This window comes from Crotalus tigris, unplaced genomic scaffold, assembly GCF_016545835.1.
Source record: "Crotalus tigris isolate CLP2741 ecotype Arizona unplaced genomic scaffold, ASM1654583v1 scf7180000017662.1067850, whole genome shotgun sequence".
NCBI classification, from domain to species: domain Eukaryota; kingdom Metazoa; phylum Chordata; class Lepidosauria; order Squamata; family Viperidae; genus Crotalus; species Crotalus tigris.
The window spans coordinates 838,745-859,126 of NW_024096549.1; the positions used below are offsets into that span (position 1 = coordinate 838,745).

Below are 20,382 nucleotides of genomic sequence, written 5' to 3' on the forward strand. Positions count from 1 at the left end.
AAATTCAATTTTCAATTTGAATTTTTTTTGTTCATATGTGAACTACCCAAATTTTTAAGTACAGTACTGTATTTCAACAACTACAAACCACGCCATTGCCAAAAGGGCCTTATTGCATTTGCATTCTCCTTTTCTTTTTACTAATGTACATTCGTGTGTGTGTGTGTGTGTGTGTGCCTGCGTGCTTGTCAAAGGGTTAGAGAAATAAAACATGATAAACTAGAACACCACATTAATGTGTTCAGGTGAAGATAGAAAATTTTAAAACTGCCCAGAATCACTTTGTACAGTGAGATGGACAGCATATAAATATAATAAAAGAAAAATAAAGTAAAATAACAACAACAACAAATCGCTGGATCAATGCTGGCAGAAAGTGGGCATTACTATCTTTCTTAACAGTCTTGACAAATTACTGGAGAAGAAATTGGAGGAGATCCAAGTATTTGAAGCCAAAGGTACATCATTTCAAGATTTCTATTTCTGTATAATTGATAAAAAGGTTCTAGCCAGGAATTTGTGCTCCGTACTTTAGAATTCTGTGTTATGCTATCATTTAAATGTGCCCATTTTTTCTTTATAAATATAAGAATTATGTGCAGTTTTCACTCCCATGTCAAGCTTACTTATGAAGCTATACAAACATATTTCTGTAAAAGCTTCCAGGGATAATAATTTGATAATCTTTCCAGTGCAACATTTTCTGCCGGAAACCTCATTATTTTTAGCAGACCAGCTTCCACCCCCTTGAGGTTCACCAGATCAAGAATCAAACTCTATTAGATTACTTGAACTATTGAGATATGCTAATGTAACAGCATCCTGCAGGCTCAAACCTCTAGTCAGGTGTCTTTATGCCACACAGCTAGGAGGATACAGTAATTAAGTTATTTTCTTTTTCTTTTCTTAATATTTTGATTCTCTGAATTGACAATAAGATAAGCATAAGGTGTGACAGACCTACACTCCCAACCCTATGATTAGGAGGAAAGATACAGTAGAGTGAGGTGCCCTCTGGGAGTTAGTTGGTGGCAGCAGGAATTACCAAGCAGAAGATGGAATGCTAGTGTGAACACACAGAGGGCTTCTGGAACAGGAAGTGGGGAGACCTTCCATAGGCTTTCACACTACAAGTGTAACTGAGCCCCCTGGACACTTAAACGTTTTTCTTCAAAAAAATAATTATCATTTACTAATCCATTTGTCTCCTTCCCTCCTTCCTTCCATGCATTCCATCCATAAGGAAATGTTTATGTTTGTTCTAGTCTCTGTCTGTGACATAATGTAAGCTGTATAAACATAGTGGTTCAATAATAGCTAGTAAGAACTTCAAGAATGACTGATTTTAACCTGAGTTTTTCTTTTTGTATATCTTACATTTTTTTTTTATCACTGGTTCTGAAATACCACTGCTTAAGGTCCTTTCCCATACTTGTGGTAGTATATAAAGCCAATGTAAAGCTACTAAAAGCATGTATGAGACTAACTAAAAGCTAGCATCATTATAATTGTATTTTTTTTCTCTTTTTAAATTCAAAATTATGTGATGGAATTACTACCAGGAATTCCACTAGTAACCAATCTAAATCAAGCAAAGTACACTTGCTGAAATAGCATTTATACATTTTGAAATTCTGGAATTCACTGCCTCAAGATGTAGATTTTTAAACTGCTTTAAAAGAGATTAAACAAATTTATAGAGAATAAGGTATCAATAACTATTAGTCATGGTGAATAAATGTATCTCCAGAATCAGAGATAGCATGATTCTCAATACCAGTTACAAGAGAGCAACAATGGAAAAAGGCTGTTGCTAGCTGGCTTTACATATACGCGTGCAGGATTTGCATAAATACCTGGTTGGCCAATATAAGAAACATAATACTAGCATAGATAGATCTTTAATCTAATTCAGAGGGCTTCTCTTGCATTTTAAATTCAACAAAACAGCAAATATTAACGGAAAACAGAACATAGAAAGATTAAGCGGAGATTGTAACATTTGTAATAGATGAAAAGTAAACAGAATCATGGAAAAAAGAAAGTTACTCTTTAAAATCTTTATGTCTCATGACATTATATCTGGGAGTACACTAACTACCTTCGTTCAATTTGGTAGCCCATTCTGGACTGTGAAAATGGTGTGACCAAGTTTAAGATGTTTTGAGGCTACTAGCAGATCTGAAATACAATTTGCAAAACTACTCTGTTCTCTCATAGGGAAAAAACAAATATACAACTTTGTTCTTCAGCAAAGTGGGATAAATATTGTAAGTAAATAGGAAACTATGCATAGGTGCAGCATGTCAGATTCAATAGACATCTATGTGCTGTGTCTATATATTGTGCATCTGATTTTAAAAGGAGAAGTAGTATAGTATTGCAAAGTAGTTGTTCTGATAGTCTTCTTCACTTCTTTTTCTATCACAGGTACAGTATTTCAAAGCTATTGCACTTCGCAGCATATTAGATCTATATGGGATTGCAACTTTGTGGGGTTCCCAATTTAAAACACAGAAGACTCCTGACTGTTTTACTTTGCGGAAACTGAATATAGCCTGAAATACACCATTCTGCATTGGCAGCAGGATTTTATTAAACCCAATGCATACATTTACATTAATTCAACTAGTCAGCCAAGTTCACTATTACTGGACTTTATTAAATATTACTTCAATTTATCTCACAAATCATGTAATGGTTTTGTACTCCACACTTTCCAAGGATAATGCTTTTCCTTTATGATATACAGCATTGCCAGAGTCACTTATTAACATAGCAAACAGAAATCAAGCACAGGCTAATGCAATTATTTGCTCCTCTGGGAAAGCATTCCTTATTTCTGAAATAGAAATTCTCATTCCAGAAATCAGTAAGTGCAGCCATAAAAATAGGATTGCTGATATCGTCTGACAAATGGTTATAGTATTATTTTGTTAAAATTCCAAGAAAATGTTTCTCAGATGGGAATCTTCATGGCACTGTACCTTTATTATATTCCATAAAACTGGTTTAACTTGTTTAGTAGTGCTGTTCTATTAAATGCAAAGGAGCTGCTTGTTATAAAATGATGAAAAGACTAATCTTTTATATATTATTCAAATGTATAAATGTATATTTATAGCTTGGAAATGTGTAAAATATCTGAAAGTCAATAATTCTGGAATCACATTATTTTGAAGAGCACATTATTATTGTTAAAGGATTCAATACCAGTCACCTTATGAACCAATAAATGTAATCCTGCAAAACTATAATACAAATTTAAATGATCTGTAGAAATACGGAACAACTAATAAGTCTCATGTTACATATAATTCATATTTAAAATAGTTATTGCTCTCAGAAAAAGGAGAAACATTTATACTTCTCCAAGCACGTAATATTATACAGGATGGCAAACCTACAAGGACATTTTTAAACATATATACAATATATTCTTTCTTTTCCCATTGGAGAATAGTAGCAACAAATGTGGCAGTGTTTGGAACTGGACAGTTCAAGATCTCAAACTGGGCAAGCTAGTAAGTCTCATCCAAGGCCAGCCCAATAATGTTGAAAAATGGTAACATTCTACCTGCTACTTTTGTAATTCTACCAGACATTTCTTTTTTTCTTTTTCCTGGATACATGCAACATGTATTTGGAGGCAACTACTTTTAAAGGAGACATGTTCTGTATTTTCCACACCAAGTAATGTGTTGCTGCCCAGAAAAGCACATTTCCATACAGGATGATTTCTTAGTAGCAAGCAAATAAGATATAAGAAGCAGCAAGCTAGTAGATCAGATGGAGAAGAGAAAAAAAAAGAGCTGTTTAGTCTTATGTATTTGGGCAGCAAGCAGAATTCAGTGTGTACATTGTATATTCATACAATCTATCTTCTGTGCTGTGTAATACTAGTTAAAAGGAAGAATGTTCTCCTGCTGAAGCAAGTACTGGAAGCAAACTGTGCCAACATGTTGCAGACTGAGATCATAAGTTTAATTTCCCAACTCTAAAACATCTTGGTAATTTCATGAATCAATGTTATGTGTTTCAGTGAATGCTGATAGTGTTGATTACATGTTATTTTTTTTTCTTGTCTAGGGTGACAAAATGTCTTGACTGGATAGCTGTCTACTTTTTAAACAGCTCATACTATAAAGTCTATGCATATCCTTATAACACTTTTCCACACACTTCACAGGATAGGTATGCAACATGGATGGACTTCTAAGAGGAACCTGCTTGATTCCAGACAAAGAAATCTTCTCTATTGTGTTCATGTAGAGTCAACATCAAAGTAGGAATCATTTTTTTTACATTTAAACACAACTATGCATTCTTGCACAAAAGGGATTACACATTTCAGAAGCATGCTTATTTATTCCTCGTGAGTTCATTCTCAAAAATGCAACAGTTTAGTTGACACTAATTATCTTACCTATACAACTGACGATGATGAAGCTGTAAAAGAATGGATTTTACATTAAGAATTTTCATTTTTTCCAGTGTTTTTCAAACTGTGGTTCATGTGTTGATTTGGAGAAGAGGATAAAAAAATTGTATTCCTGGATAAATTTAATAACTCTTTCCTTCCACCTAAGAATCTTTTCTCTTTCTTTAGGCCATGGCAAAAGAAAACAGATAAATTATCATTTCAATAATGATAGTATAATAAATGTAGCTTGGCTTCCAATTAAGTCCTGGCTTCCAATGCTTTAGACATTGCTTTTATTATTTAAATAAACAGAAAGGTTCTTTTTTCTATTTAAAAGATACAACTGCAAAAATAACTTTTCAGTAGATATAATATATACGAACCTCTACATGAATCTGCTTAAGTCCTTCCAAAGTTTTTTCATCCAAATAAAATGAAATAAGTCTGCAAGGTTTAAAAGCATTTAAAATCAATACAGTATTATTTGACATTAGTTATATTTGATTCTTAATTAAATGTAAACATTGTGAAAATTCTGTGGCTGTTACTATTATCAATATCCTTTTTCACCCCTAAAACATTAGATTTTTTCCTCCATTATTTTTAATTTTAATTGCTATGACAAAAGCAATTTTTGGTAGGTTCTGTTAATTTATTCTAACATTATTGCTTGATAGTTTCATGTTTGATACCTTTCTAACACCTGCTTTTAATAATATATAAGACAAGTGCTTACATCAGGGGGAGGGGGGGCAGGCAGGCAAAATCCCCAAAAAACATTTTAAGAGAACAGAAAAAACATTACATAGATAGATTTTGAAAATCTGAATATAAAATCTTTGCAATGACAAGTGTGAATAAATAATCAAAATGTAAAGCCAAAGATTTTTTGTTTTTTATATGTTTTTGGGAATCAATCTTCATTTCCAGTGACTGGAGTACTGTAGTCCCTGAAGTTTTCTTGGCAAGCTTTTTGGAAGTGATTTTCTCTTGCTTTCTCCCTAAGGCTGACAGGGAGTAAATGGCCCATGGTTACCCAGCTGGCTTCATTCCTAAAGTGGGAATTGAACTCGTAGTCTCCTTGAATGTAGCCTGGTGTCCTTAATCACTGCTCAAAACTAGTTATCTAGTAATTTTACACCCTATATAATGCAAATAACCCACCATATTTCTCAATGGAATATGGGGGGGAAGCCCATCTTCATTAAATATAGAATAAAGAGTGGGAGAGCAACAGATTAAACTAAATGAAGTATGATTTCAAGCAAATTGCTGCGCCTTTCAAAAAATCTCTTTCTATTCTGAAATAAGAATTCCTTCCACCTACCCTCATAATGTCTTTCAAGGCAATAAAATATCTACCTAGCTTTACATAGATAAAAAAATAATGTGTGTTATTCTGCAGCAATCCATAATTCTAATCCTTTAAGTTTAAAATAATACAAAAAACCTCCAGGAAAAAATATTTCACAAATGATTAAATTCTAGTTTTCTAGTAACTACTATAAAGTAGAGGAAGATGCAGATAACAGTTTGCAGCCTATATCCATCAACGTATTGAAATATATAAGTCTTGGTCCCTTTATAATGACTGATAAGAAGAAATCTCCATAGCTTTTTACTATGACAGTGGTTCTCAACCTTTCTAATGCCGCGACCCCATAATACAGTTCCCCATGTTGTGGTGACCCCCAACCACTTATACATCACCCGGTGCCAGGGGCCTGGCCAAAGAAAAGGGGGGAAAATGACGGACAGCCTTGCTTGGCGACCCCCGTGAAATGGTCGTTCGACCCCAAATGGGGTCCTGATCCACAGGTTGAGAACCACTGTACTATGAGTAGAAGTCAGAAGTAAAGAAAAAGAATTGAACTATGCTAGCATATACTCACAGTCAAAGTATAACTAAGCATATACTTCTAATTAATCATACTTTTTTATTCTCTGATGAATGTAGACTCTTATATAGGAGATCACATTTAGTAACAGGATATGAGAAAAAAATAATTCAAAATAACTTTAAAAAATCAAGTGCACTCATGAGGTGTTATACTGTACCTAATGGAGGAAAAAATAATAAGATAATTTAAACGTTATATGACAATTTTAGTGACCCCTTTTCTGATCTACAGAGGCAAACTACAAAAAACAAATGGATGATACCAACAGTAAAAGAAATTCCTGATAATAGTAAGTAATAAACAATAATTAAGCAACCATAATGAGCTATGGTTGAGCTATAGCTTTAAAAAAAATTTTATCTAGGAACAAGGGAAATATGAATTATTATATGATACCTTGAAAACTGTACTCTATGAAATTATCGTTAAGATTTTTACATGGTGAAATGATGAAAAAGGTTAAGGATAAAAAGACATCTAAATCAATAATATTGTTCTCGTTACCTGTTATTTTCTTCTGCTAAAAGACTCAAAGCATGGGTGATCTCAGCACATGCTAGAATTGCTCCATGTCGGGTATGGAGATCTATACCAACTGCTAAAGGCAGCAGCTTTGGTACAACTGTAAGACACATAACACGAAAAGTGATAAGTTAAATTACACAACAATCTCTTCTATACAGAGATTTTCTAGAGAGAACATACCAGTATTTTCTTATGGTAGTTTAGAAAATAGAAGATTAATGGGTTTTTCAAAGGGCAAATAAGCCTCAGAGACCACAAAAAATAAGAACGTACGTTCCAAAGGTGCTTTTTTCAAAAGGCAACTGGACTTTGTTTTTCCTTGAAGATGTTTTGCTTCTCATCCGAGAAGCTTCTTCAGCCCACCATTCAGTCAGAACTGTACCTGAACTGAATGGTTCCAAAAAGCATCCGGGACAACCATGACCCGGATGACTGAGAATCTCCATAGACATAAGAATGTAAGACTAGGGAAGGGTCTATTTTAGCATTTTGTGCATTTAGGAAACTTGCAACAATGAACAAGGTGGCAAGAGCCCTCTCCCACCAATACAGCAACATCAAGACTAGTATTGTTTGATTGCCTGAATTTGTCAGTCTGCTTTTAAACCACCTAAGTTGGTAACCATCATCATATCTGATGGCATCATATTCCACAATATTTCTTGTTATTGCACTAAGCTTCAATGGATGACTCCAAATTCCAACACAGTAAATGGAAAGGGGTAATTCAAACTTCTCTACCCATCTTTATTTTAAGCTACAAAAAAATCCCAAGTACCATAGTCTTTGCTTCAGTTCTTATACTCATTTTGATTATTATTTTCTAAACCATTTCCTATATTACATTATCCTCTTTTAAGCTCAGTGACCAGAACTGTTTACAGTGTTCCAGCTGTGGCACCATCACAAATTTATAAAACGTGCTACAATATTAGCAGCTTTTAAAATAATCTTTCTAATAATTCCTCACCTGGGACTAATTGTTTTTATAGCAGCCGTTATGTGGGCTGTCATTTTTAATAAGCAATCTAATTGCTAATGGCAAAGTTAGGGCAAAATGATCCATGTCCGCTTTGAACTTGCTCCATGAAACTTATATTTATGTGCAAGGTACAAAAACCTGTTAAAAATAATAGTCATCACATTCTTTGTTGTTGACTTCTATTCATAACTGTCAATTAATTTAAAATGCATAGGAAGGCGTTATAGAAAATAATAAGCATAATAGAGATGACCAGAAAGTCTCAAAAGTTAAGCAAAAGGAGCATTAAACAATTCTCAGCACTTACACAGTATAACAATATCTCTAATATAGGTTGGAATAAAGCATAGAAATTTTATTTTTAAAACTATGGCTTTATACATTTATAATTTTTTATCAATAATAAGCTTTTGAGATTTGGAATTACTCTATGAACCAGACAGGATGCAATCTTATATCTTATAACTGGACCAAGGCCTGTTGAATGCAATGCAATTTATTTATGCATAGATACACATATAAATATATACTGCTAAGTAAATATTTTGATCAAGGTGCTTATATAGTTTGTAAGTGTGCAATCTAAGATTAAGTGTTGATTTCTTCTTGAGCTCATTCTAGGCACTTTTGAATGCAAGAGTGTTTGTACTCACCTTCCCTGGTCATATATTCAGGAGCCAATGGAGTGAGATTATGCAGAGCTTTGGATGAAAGCTCCCGAATAACACTAAAAATTCAGGAAGAAAGATGAGAACCAATATATATGTAATTTATTTTGCATATTTCTATGTAAATCACTCAGGCACAAGTACTTAAAAATAGAAATGTGGAAACACATTTGTGGAAACTATTAGTTAGAAAAAAAACCCTCATTAAATACAACTACTATTAGACTTCCAAAGTCTCTTATCAATGAATCTGAAGCTGTTCAAGTAGAAGCCATACTCTGTAACTTTGCTACTCACTCTCTTTTCTGGAATAGTCACTTCCAGAAACCCAAAAACCTCAGAATGTCCAGTTCACTGTGTTCCAGGAAAAAAGCAGAATGAACCAGGAGTTCATTTTTAGAGTGGTGAGCAGATTTGAAATGCTGACTTTATAAGTATTTTCATAATACTGTTGCCATTGATTTATCAGAGAGTAAGCTAGTATTCACTTTGTACTGTCCTTTCTATTTCTTTCTCCTCTAGTTGTCTGACTGGAAGTTAGAAGACTGCCTGAGGCCCAAAACCCCAACTGGGTGACTCTTTGTCGAGCCTAGGAAGGAGGCACTGGCAAACATTTCCAAAAATCCTTGCCAAGAAGACTGCAGACATTACTTCAAGCTACCACCAAGAATCAATAAGGATGTGAAGGAACAAAAATAAAAACAAAATAATAGTGAGCATATCAGCTAAGGATTCACCATTATTAATTCAATTATTATTAATTAAATTCAATTAATTCAATCTCAAAAAGGAAAATATTGGCATTAATTCATTCCGTTATCGAACCTGATTTGAATGATGTCATAACCTTCAGAAATGAGTGAACTAGTGTTAGCAATGTGTAGAAATGTGAATTTCCAGATCAAAAAAGAAGAAAAAAAATACATTACTAACACATTTTAGAAAAGAATCGTTTTTATGATCAAATTATTACAAATCAGCACAATGAAACATACCAATCCCAGTGGTTGATCTTCATGTTAATCAGATGATCAATCATTGGCTGTGTATATTCAGGAAACCCAGCAACATATACACTGAGGAAATTGAATAAATACATAAAAATCACAGAAAGATTGCTCAAAACTTGTTCCACGTACTATTGGGGCAATATTGCTATCTACAGCAAAGAAACTGTTTTTCTAACAGTTCTGTCAAAGATTTCTATGTCATTAATTTTAAAAGAAATCATTTTTTTCTACATTTTTCCACTAGAATATAAAAAGGCGATATGGTGCTACATTTGCTTCATACACTGAACTGGGGAAACTCACAAGCATGGATCTGGAAGGTAATAACCATCGATTGTGCTTTCAATATTTAAGGAGAACTTGTGATTCATACGAGAATATACTGCTATCGTGGTAAGACATAAATTCATCTGTATAATTAAATGAATTATATTTACCAGGTCAAATAGTCAGATTAGACATCCATATTTTTCACAAGAGTGTCCTCTCTAAGCAATTTTGTTGAATTCTACCATAGATTATAACAATCTTTTCAGAATAATAGAAAACAGAACATTTTATAATCAAGTATTGCAGATTACAAACTCATATTTTCTTAAAATCTAGAGATGTATTTCAACTGCAATTTGATTAGGTAAATGCCATGTAGCAGCAGGTCTAAAAATAAAACTGGATAAATTTTCTGCTATTGACAAAATCCCAGAAGCAGCTTCAGGAACTTACAGGGTTTTAAACTATAGGATGTTAAGGTATGCAACATTAGTTGTATAAAATATTTAGAAGCAATTATTATGAACAATCAAATATAATTCAAAATGCATAATTGTGAGGATGTATATTATTCCAATATATTTTTCTTATGGTTATTCATTAGAATTACAGCAGTTAAAACAAACTTGCTTCTAAAATCCTTAAAACAGACGCTTTGGAAAATCAGAATGCAAAGATCCCACATTTCTCTATTCCTTTCAAAGGACTGAATTGAGAAGGGCTGGGAGAAAAGCCAAGACATTCCTCAATAAAAAAAACCTACCACTGAGTTAGATCCTTTCATTTATCTGCATAATTTAAAAAGCAATTCTAAAATAATTGGTCATTCCTACAGAAAGCCAAGCTTATAAGTCAATATTCCCTAAGAATCATGAGGGTTACCATCAAATCTTTGATCATCACCTTTCGCAGAGAATGGAACTTTCATATTTCAGGTCATAAAAGACCCATAATTACCATCATTCTTAATCAGCTGTTTAAGAAAAACTGGAAAGAACTGTCTCCACCCTACTGGCATTGTCTTGTTATTCTTGAGCCATGGAAAGAGGAGTTGAGAAACTGGCTGTGTGTAGGAAGAAGGTGTAGGAAAGAAGGGTGGAGTATCATGGAGATGGATTAATCTTTACAGATTAAAGGATCACAAATATTAGGACCTATGTAGTAACAGAAATAAGAAAGCACACTTCAACCTTTTAATATATGAAAATACTTTCTTCCTAAAGCAGGAATTCATATTCTGCCCCACAAAGCCAGGAGGTCAGACTACATTTATGAAGAATGTGTCATTTAGCCAGAACAGAGATTTTCTTTCCTGAAGGCCTCCTTTCTTGGACATAGGCTCTCCCATCAAACAGATGCTTGTAAATCTTCAACCAGTACCTTTCATATTCCCATTACCGTATTTTTCCATGTATAAGACACTATTTTTTCCTGCAAACACCCTGTTCAAAAATCAGGTGCGTCTTATACACGAAAAAATAATGGTAGCCTCTGCAGCCCAAGGCATGCCTGTGTGGGTTCTTTACATGCCATTGCCATGCCGCCTGGTGCAGGTGTCAAGCCCCTGTGGGCTTGCCACTAGCGGGAGGGGGGAGGGGGCAAGATCGTCAGATGGCGGCATCCAGAGGCAGCGGATGGGACAAACAGCATGGATGGCAGCAACAGCCCTTTCCCTCCCTCACACCTGTATGTTGGCCGGGGACCCTGTGGAATGCAGCTGCAAGGCCGTCCTGCTTGATAATAGTGGCCAGCCAAACTTCCGGATTTGCTGGCTCAGTTATTCAGCGCTCCACCAAACAGCTGATCGGCAAAGAGAAATGGCGGGGAGTTTAAAACCTGCCTTTGCTTCTCTTCCCTTGCTGTCATGCTGGTGCTTACGCCAGTTTGTTTACCAGGGTCGGAAGGCTGTTGCTGTGAACTGACTATGCATGCTCATCGTGCCGGATGCTAGTTACGTGGGGTGGGGGTGGGCCAGTCGGGAGGTGTCTAATTTAGAGCGCTGGGAGGCGGTTGCTCCCAGCGCTGACTTTGTTTGCTGTAAACTTGGAACTCGCATGCCAGAGCATCTTATAAACAGAAAAATACGGTAGTTCACTCATATGAACTAGTGGCTACGTAGATTCTGCTTCACAGGTTTGAGAATTCAAACCAGTGGTGGGATTCAGCTGGTTCGCACCAATTCGGCATAACTGGTAGCTAATTTTTGTGGACTTCCGGAAGCGGCATCAACACAGAGAACTGGTTGTTCACGTATTTGAATCCCACCACTGATTCAAACTGATGATCAGGGTACATTTTGGTTTTGGACTGATATATATTTGCACAGACTGAAATGGTAAGAGTATGGCTAAATCATTTTAGAATTTGATATTGTAGTTTTGAATGTCTTCCCCAAGTCAGAAAAATTACATGTAATACTGTAACTTTTTTCCAGAAAAGAAGTCGATTAACCAAACTATGGCAGTCAAAACTAAGAGCTGCATTCTATATTAACCCAGTAAAAAAAAGTGAAGAAAGCTAGATAAGACCAGATACTCATAATAAATATTACAGGCAGATCTGAGCTCTGTCAGAATGCCTTAAGAACTTTAAGGGCAAGAATATGTAATATTGGAAAGCTGATCTGTGAAGTGCCATCTAAACTACAGCTTAAAGTCTTCACACGCTGCATCTCCTTAGAAATGCAGACAGATATTCCAAGTGTTTCTGCATGACACCCTAGTATGTAGGTACATGTGCACAAATAACACTTCTATTATTAATACCGCCAAAACAAAGTGTTTTGTTGAGCAATGAGTTTTAAAGGACATTTTGGTGTCTAAGACCCAATGGATCCTGAGCCTTTGGTTATGACAAACTTCTATGCTAACAAAGATAACTCACTACCTTATCATCTTACTACCATGAAATCCTGACTCTTAGTCTTTGTTCTAAATCAAATTCTGTGGTCTCTGAAATTTCTTGTAATTAGATTGTTCTAAGAAAAATAAAATGCCAGCATGTTCATTCAATCAAGAATATTATAGAACCATGCTGATCTTCTCTCAGTTATATGAATATAATTACAGATAGAAGTATGAAAATAAATTTTAAAGAAAAACAGTGTCATGTTTCTTCTTTGTTTTAAATTAATAGTATTCTTACCTTATATTGAGAAAACAATTAGCCCTGTTACCAACAGCAAAATAATCAGCTGTAGTCACAATGTCAATTCCATGCGGAAAAGTCCCCTATGAAAGTTAGGACACAAAAATAGAAATCACACATAATTCCAAATTTTTACTTTGAAAAGTTGCTAGCACGTTATTAGAATAACTTTCCTCTCAGGGGAAAAATATATTCTGCTTTATAAATTCAACCACAAAATGAAACTGTTGATGGTCGTTATTGCGACTTAATTTCCAAAAAATACTGATTGATAAAAGACAAGTATTAAAATTGCTAAGACAAAATTCTGAAGCATATTCAGTATTCTTCAACTGCTTACATACGAATAATAGAGCAACCAAAATGACAGTTGTAAAATAGGAGAATGAAAATAGGTGTAGGCATAATCTAGCTCAGTTTTCAGTAATTCTTATTAAAGTCAAAATAAATTAGAAGGCTACAGATGCATTTTAATGAATATGTAAAAGCTAAACTTAAACAGAATATAGGATGACTCTGTGTCAAACCTCCCCCTATCCCACCTTCTCCTACATTTCCCTGAGCTCGTTTTGAGCAAAAAATAAATTGATATTCATATTTGTGTTTACCCAAACTATAATACAGCCTTCTACACTTCCAGACCAGATAAAGTGAGCAGTTGCATTCAGTGAAAAGAAGTTTCCTTAAAATCTCATAACAAGACCAGGGAAAGGACGGGGTAAAAACAGCAGTAAAATGTATGGATGCAGGGAAAAAGGACTGGCTAGACACCCTTATTGATTATACTTAGAATATAGGAATACTTGAGAACAATTGTGAACTTTTTATAAATCTCTGCAGTCCATGAAGAGCTCTGTCTAAAAAGATATTGCTGATATTTAGATGGTCTTCCAAAGTAGATATTCTGTATGATCAGTTTACTTATTAGAATGCTTACAAACTGTTCCAATTAAAGTAATCTGAGTGGCATATAATTCATCACCTCTATAAATTCATATTAAAAGCAAAATTATACAGATCAATATAAATATTAACCATAATACAAATGAATATAGAAAAAATGTAAAGTACATAAAAACCAGAACTATCCAGGAAGGTAAATCAGTACATCCCTCATGAACAAAAATATACTTTTAGGTACACATTTTAAGAACACCATGGCCAAGAAATAAAATTAGAATTTTATAGTATGAAACAAATATAGAAAGAAAACACATTCTATCAAACAAACTATTCTACCAAACAAACTATCCAGGTATTAACTTGGTAAACAAACAATGCCAATGTCAGCACTAAGAGAAAACGTTTTCCCAAACCAAGAACAATTGAGATGGCATACTTAATTTTATATGCTTCTCCTTCTTACAAATTATACATTGTCTCTAGAATGCAGGTAGTCCTCGACTTATTTTGAGCCCAAAATTTCTGTTGTTAAGTGAGTTTTGCCCCATTTTAACGACCTTTCTTGTCACAGTTAAGTGAATCACTGCAGTTGTTAAAAGTTAGTCACATGACTTCCCCATTGACTTTGCTTGTCAGAAGGTCGCAAAAGGGGATCACATGAGCCTGGGAATCTGAAACCGCCATAAACATGAACCAGTCGTCAAGCATCTGAAGTTCGATCACATGATCATAGGGTTGCTGCAAAGGTTGTAACTGGTCATAAGTTATTTTTTTCAGTGCTGTTGTAACTTTGAATGGTCAGTAAACAAACTGTTGTAAGTCGAGGACTACCTGTGTTTGGAATTGCATTTATTCCTTACGTTAATTCTGACATCTCATTAATGTCCATATGACCAAAAGTTGCTTTCAGTTTTATTGATAAATACATTTGCTATAAATGTGTTAATGATAGAATGTGTATTATTATACAATAGTTATTACATATATGGCCCACGCATGGCCTGAGTATAAAACGTATTTATGACGACTGTGTCTCAAATAAATCCTTCAGAGCAAAACAGACATTTTGGATTCTGAAACATTGCAAAACAGCACCCACTCCTTTCCATTGTGAATTACTGCCGTGTCGTTTTTGACTCACAGTCAGTCAGCATACGTAAATCTTTAGGATAGAAACAAATTTAGATTTTGCTGTATCTGGTAATGAAATGGAAAAAGACCAAACCAGCCAAAATTGTAGAATGAGGGATGTGCCTAGCATTCCATAGACAGAGTATGGATCTGTATGGATCAGACTCTGCTGAGACCAAATCATAGACTGCATGTTTTTGCACGGCGTTGGAGCATGCATGTTAGTTTTTGAGGAAAAGCAAGACAGGGGTATGTGGCAGTGGAGAGGTAGGGCTGGTGGAAGGGCTACTGCAGGCAGGACAGCAGCAGCAGATAAAGAAAAGGCATGAAAGGCTGAATGGACCTGGGTGGACATAGCAAATATGCTACGCTTGAATTCAAGACTGACAATGGCTAAGGAGAGATTAAGAGGAAAGAATATATTAGGAAGTAGATGAGAAAAAGGGAGAGAGGGACAAGACATATCAGCCTTTCCATAATTTGCCCCCATAACTCTCCAGATTTGTCTTGGTCAAATATCAGATGAACCTAAATGATTTTGGTTTGGATTCTGACCTGTCCAATGCTCTGGTTGTTTTTCCGAGCCACAAGGTGTTAGTCTTGACACAGAACAAAGGATTTTTTGTTTGTTTGTTTCACGTTGCACATAATTATCAATGAGATAGATTATAATAATCATAATATTTTATGCTCAAATCCAGCCACTCTTTATTTGTACTTCACCTTTACAAATAACTCAAGATGGCAAACATACCCAAACACCCTCCTTCTCCTATTTTCCTTAGAACAATAACCTTGTGAGATGAGTGAGAGAGTGACTGGCCCAAAGTTACCTACTCAGCCTTCATGCCTACGGTCAGACTTGAACTCACACTCTCCTGCTTTCTAACCTGGTGCCTTAACCAAAAATGTCTTCCTCTTGTCTAAAGTTTTTATAGCCAAAATAAGGCTATTCTCCCTTGATATTTTAACAGATTTCTCCTTGATATTTTAATGGATGAATTAATTCTTTTTATAAGACTCCTTGCAGACGAAATAGAAACCATATGTTGATCCATTTAATTAAAAATGGAGGAAATCTATATACAACCAAAGCATACTTCAATTGAAGCATGATCACTTATGTGCCGTAGAGTCATAAATATGGATGTTCATAAAGATAAGGTATCTTGATAGTAATAATATTCTAACATTTGGGTATAAAATTATGACTTATTCTTGGATTTTCCCACGATCATTAATGGACCTCCAATATAAAACCAATTCCAAAATAAAATGTTCCTTCCATTATTGTATCAAGTTACCCAGATTTTTTCCAACACATCTCATTTATCCTTAGGATATCAATTTGTAATCTCTTCATCTTCTTGGCAGAGCTCTTCTATTTTGCATAAAATGTTAATGTTTTAGTCTGCAATCATCACCACTGATCTGGAGATTCTTCAAAACCTTTTATGTTTTTTTTTCTCAGTGTCTCAAGTATCTGCAGTAATATATACATTAAGAAATACTTCTGCTAAGGAAAGTCACTTCAATTTGGAAACATGAGTAAAAATGCAAGTATACAATGGGGGATACTTTTCTTGATAATAAACAACTAAAGTTCAAAAGTTCTCAAGCAACAGCTAGGCTTCATATGGCACCAAACATAAGTAGCAGGTAAGCCTCTATGGAGGCGGTAGTCCATAGAATGATCACTGTGAAAAAGCCTTATTAGAAGACCATGAAGAAGTGCCTTAGAATGATACCACAGTTCTGGAAGTAAATAAAGAAATAATCATTCTTTTTAGGCAGAGTTTTGTCTCTAAGTTTGCTGCTTAGCTTCCAGATGGTTCCCAGGAGCCAAGCAACAAGCATGGAGGACAGACCTCTGCTTAAATCTACAACCCGAGCTACAAATATTCTCTACAGTCTCTAAATAATCATTCTTTCAGATATCCCACTGAGGACTTTACAGACTATGAACTGCACTTTGAACCGGATCTGGAAACAGACCAGTTGGTCTGCCAATGCAGATAGCAAACTACTGTTACGATGTGATTATTCTATTATCCTGATTTGAATTAGCTGAAATGTACACATTTTTCAAAGGACGTGACCATGTACTTAAATTACCTGAATGACAATTGTCCACAGTGCAGTTCCCTAGATGCTATAAACAGCATGTTTGGTAAGGAATCTTATTATACACCAAGGTAAAAGCACCTTTAACAATTGACTACCCACCACCCACTGCATTTGATAATTTGAAATAGACTTTTCTGATTAAAATCCTGAAGGACAATGGATTTTGGAATTTTTTTAAATTAACAAATAACGTCTGTATATACTTCAAAAAAAGAGGCACAAATTATAGCTAATGGGGAACTAATAAAACCTTGTAATATACAGAAAGGGACATGGCAAGGATGTCCGCTGTTATTATTCATTCTAATTCTTGAAGTTTTAAATAGAGATGTAAGATACAACAAAAGAATTGCTGGAATGAAAGTTAAAAACTCTATAAAATTTCCAGATGGTTTGGTTTTAATTTTGGGAAATCCTATGGAAGGAATAGAGATGTTAATGGTGTTGATGGAAAAGTTAAAAAAAATGGGGTATTAGCTATTTTTATAATTAACTGTCAAAAAGGTGTTAAGAAAAATATGAAGATGGAAGATCAAAAAGAAATTATTGTAAACACTGGTTTTTAGATTGAGAAAAAGTAAAATACCAAGATTAATATGAATTAATCAAAATAATTATGCTTAATTTGAGGAGGGGGCTGGACTAGAAGGTCCCTTTCAATCCTGTTATTCTTTGAATTATGTTAAGGCATGGTATGGAATAAAATTGTTAAGGTGGAAAAGTAACAATTATCACCTGTTGGCGAGAATTTCAATGGTAAAAATGAAAGTAGAGTCAGCTTGGTCTAGTGGTCAAGGCATCAGGCTAGAAAGCAGGGGACCTTAGTCTACGCCTGCCTTACCCATGAAAGCAAGTCTGGCGACCTTGGGGAACCAAGTCACTCTCCTCAGGCCAAATTCACCTCACAGGGTGTGTGTGTGTGTGTGTGTGTGTATAAATATATTACTTAGAATTATCTTTACTTCAAACAATACTTGTTTTTACAAATGATACATTTGTAAGCAATGGCAAAGGGATACATCCAGATTTATACAGAAAAGACAAAAACCAAGAGTTAAATATAAAATTCCTCAGGATTCAAAAGACTTTTTCCTGCCAAAGCTGTTTTTTGAAGGGGAATCTAGGAAGATCCAAGGATGTGAATGCAATTCTCAGTAAGGAGCAATCAGAAGGGTTGGGTCTCTTGCCATCTTTTCCCTTCAGTTGTTATTTTTTCTTAAATATGCCTAGGTTTTAATTACACTTTTTGAAGCTTTACTATCTCTTGATTTACAATTAGTTAACTTCTGACCTATTTTATAACCTCTTGCTGGACTTTTACATTTTTTGTTCACTTATTTCACTGTTTACTACTAAATTCCAAACCATTTTCATTTTAGCTGTAAGGTTTGAGGTGAAAATATATTTTCTGGCAGTGAAAGTCATCCAACTGGACTTACATTTTACACAGAATTATATTGCAAATTTTGCTCTTTCTAGCTCTTTAAAAAAAGCTCTGATATTTATTTCTTAACTTTCAATGCTAAAATTCTCCTTTCTTTAACCATTTTTTGATTCTATAGAAAAATCTTTATCAACCTTTGTTTGTAGATGCTGGTTACAACTTATCTGCTTCTCTTGTCCTTGGAAAGAAAGAATAGTGTGTCTCTAAAAAGAAATGAAATTTTCTGGGAAGCATTTGAAAAAGGAATCCTTGCCAACTTACAGGTTTTATTTGAAAATATAAACAAAAAAATTAATGGGTCAACAATGGTCAACAATGATACCCAAAAGCAGGAAATAACAGTTGGACTTGATTTGCAATTTGATGAATTAGAATCTGATCTATTGCTTTTGAAAAATATAGATCAGCCAGCAAAGATTGAAAGGAATATAAATACAAGCAATTCTGAGATAGTGGAATTAAAGAAGGATGGATTCTACTTTCTTGGCAAGAGAAATGCTGTATTTTTAAGGAGAGTTTTTCAACAATGGATGCTGCAGAGAGATTTACAAGACTTAAGAACTTTGGAAATGAGATGCAATTGTTGGGAAAGTTCCCAGTTAAAAATCTAAGGAAAAGTTTCATTATTAAGAACCAAACAAAGGTGGATCCTGGACAGATCAGAGATAATAACTGTGGTGATTTATGGTAAATAAGAAACTATTGTAGACTTTGAGTAACTTATAATAACAGAGGACCTGAAATTTTAAGTTTGCTGTTGTTTAACCTCTTAACTATTTTTTATTTCATATATGTAATGTACGGCAGGTCAATTGGGCTGCAAATAGATGTAGAAGCTTACAAATTTTGAACCTGTTTTGCGGGGGGGGGGGAAGCTATTATTGTTGCAATAGATTTGTCAGTAGGGCGAATAGTATGTGTTTTGTTTTGATCTGATTTTTGTCCTTTTTAATTCACATTTTTTAAAAATGATCTTGTTGGTTTTGTCTCAATTTTTTTCTTTTGGATTAATCTTTTGAATAAATTTTAAAAAATTAAGAAAAATGATAAAATGAGGAAGAATTTTGGTTTTATTACACAGATGGAAGCAACAATGGAAAAAGGCTTTGCCCGATAATCTAGACTTATGCGCTTTTCAAATCCATCCAGTTGGACACTTTCTAATCCAGAATATTGAATTAGATGGACGTACAGTCTGATCCAGGAGGTATATTATGCTTTTATATTCTTATAATTATTATGTACTTTATTTTGAAATAGAATAATCATATAAATTTGTAGCAGCTCTTAAGGATTTGGACATAGACTCTAATAAATTGAAATTACATCACCTATGTCAACACTGCAGGTTGAGAAGTTGAAAACACCACCCACTTGAAAAAAGATGAAGTCAGTGTAGGGTGTTTACTCATACCATTACTTGATAATAAGACAGGTAATTTTGCCATTATAAAAACTGTTGGAATGACAACATTCAGAACTGAACATCCTACACGTTTGCCACACTACTATTTGGGACACACCACAGTCTATAATCTACTCCCTCTTGGATTTAAAACTCCCCTTTACTTTCTTTGAAAAAACTATCTAACTTTTTGTTGTTATTGAGGTTCAAGACATATGTGCTGAGTATCAACATTTGAGCAAGATAAAAGGTAGGTACCAGGATCATAAGCTGGCATTCCAAGCAAAGGTTGGTAATTTATAAAAGGCAATCTGGCTAGGGGAAAAGCCCTTACATTCAATTGTAATCAAACCATAAGACAGATCTCCAAACAACAGCCAAATAATTAGAACTAAAATATTCAGAAAATTGTACTGATAAAAGAAAGTACTAAGCTAAACTGCCCT

The 20,382-nt window shown here is 34.5% G+C and overlaps 1 protein-coding gene across 1 annotated transcript in view; it reads right to left on the reverse strand.

Annotated features, from left to right (window-relative positions):
- TBCD (tubulin folding cofactor D) overlaps positions 1-20,382 on the reverse strand; it is a 164,157-nt gene that overhangs the window by 48,462 nt on the left and 95,313 nt on the right. The window contains exons 18-23 of the mRNA XM_039335830.1: positions 12,924-13,009; positions 9,495-9,575; positions 8,485-8,558; positions 6,829-6,946; positions 4,807-4,867; positions 4,427-4,449 (exon numbers count right to left, since the gene is read on the reverse strand). Of these exons, the coding sequence (XP_039191764.1) occupies positions 4,427-4,449; positions 4,807-4,867; positions 6,829-6,946; positions 8,485-8,558; positions 9,495-9,575; positions 12,924-13,009 (443 nt within the window). The remainder of the gene's footprint in view (positions 1-4,426; positions 4,450-4,806; positions 4,868-6,828; positions 6,947-8,484; positions 8,559-9,494; positions 9,576-12,923; positions 13,010-20,382) is intronic.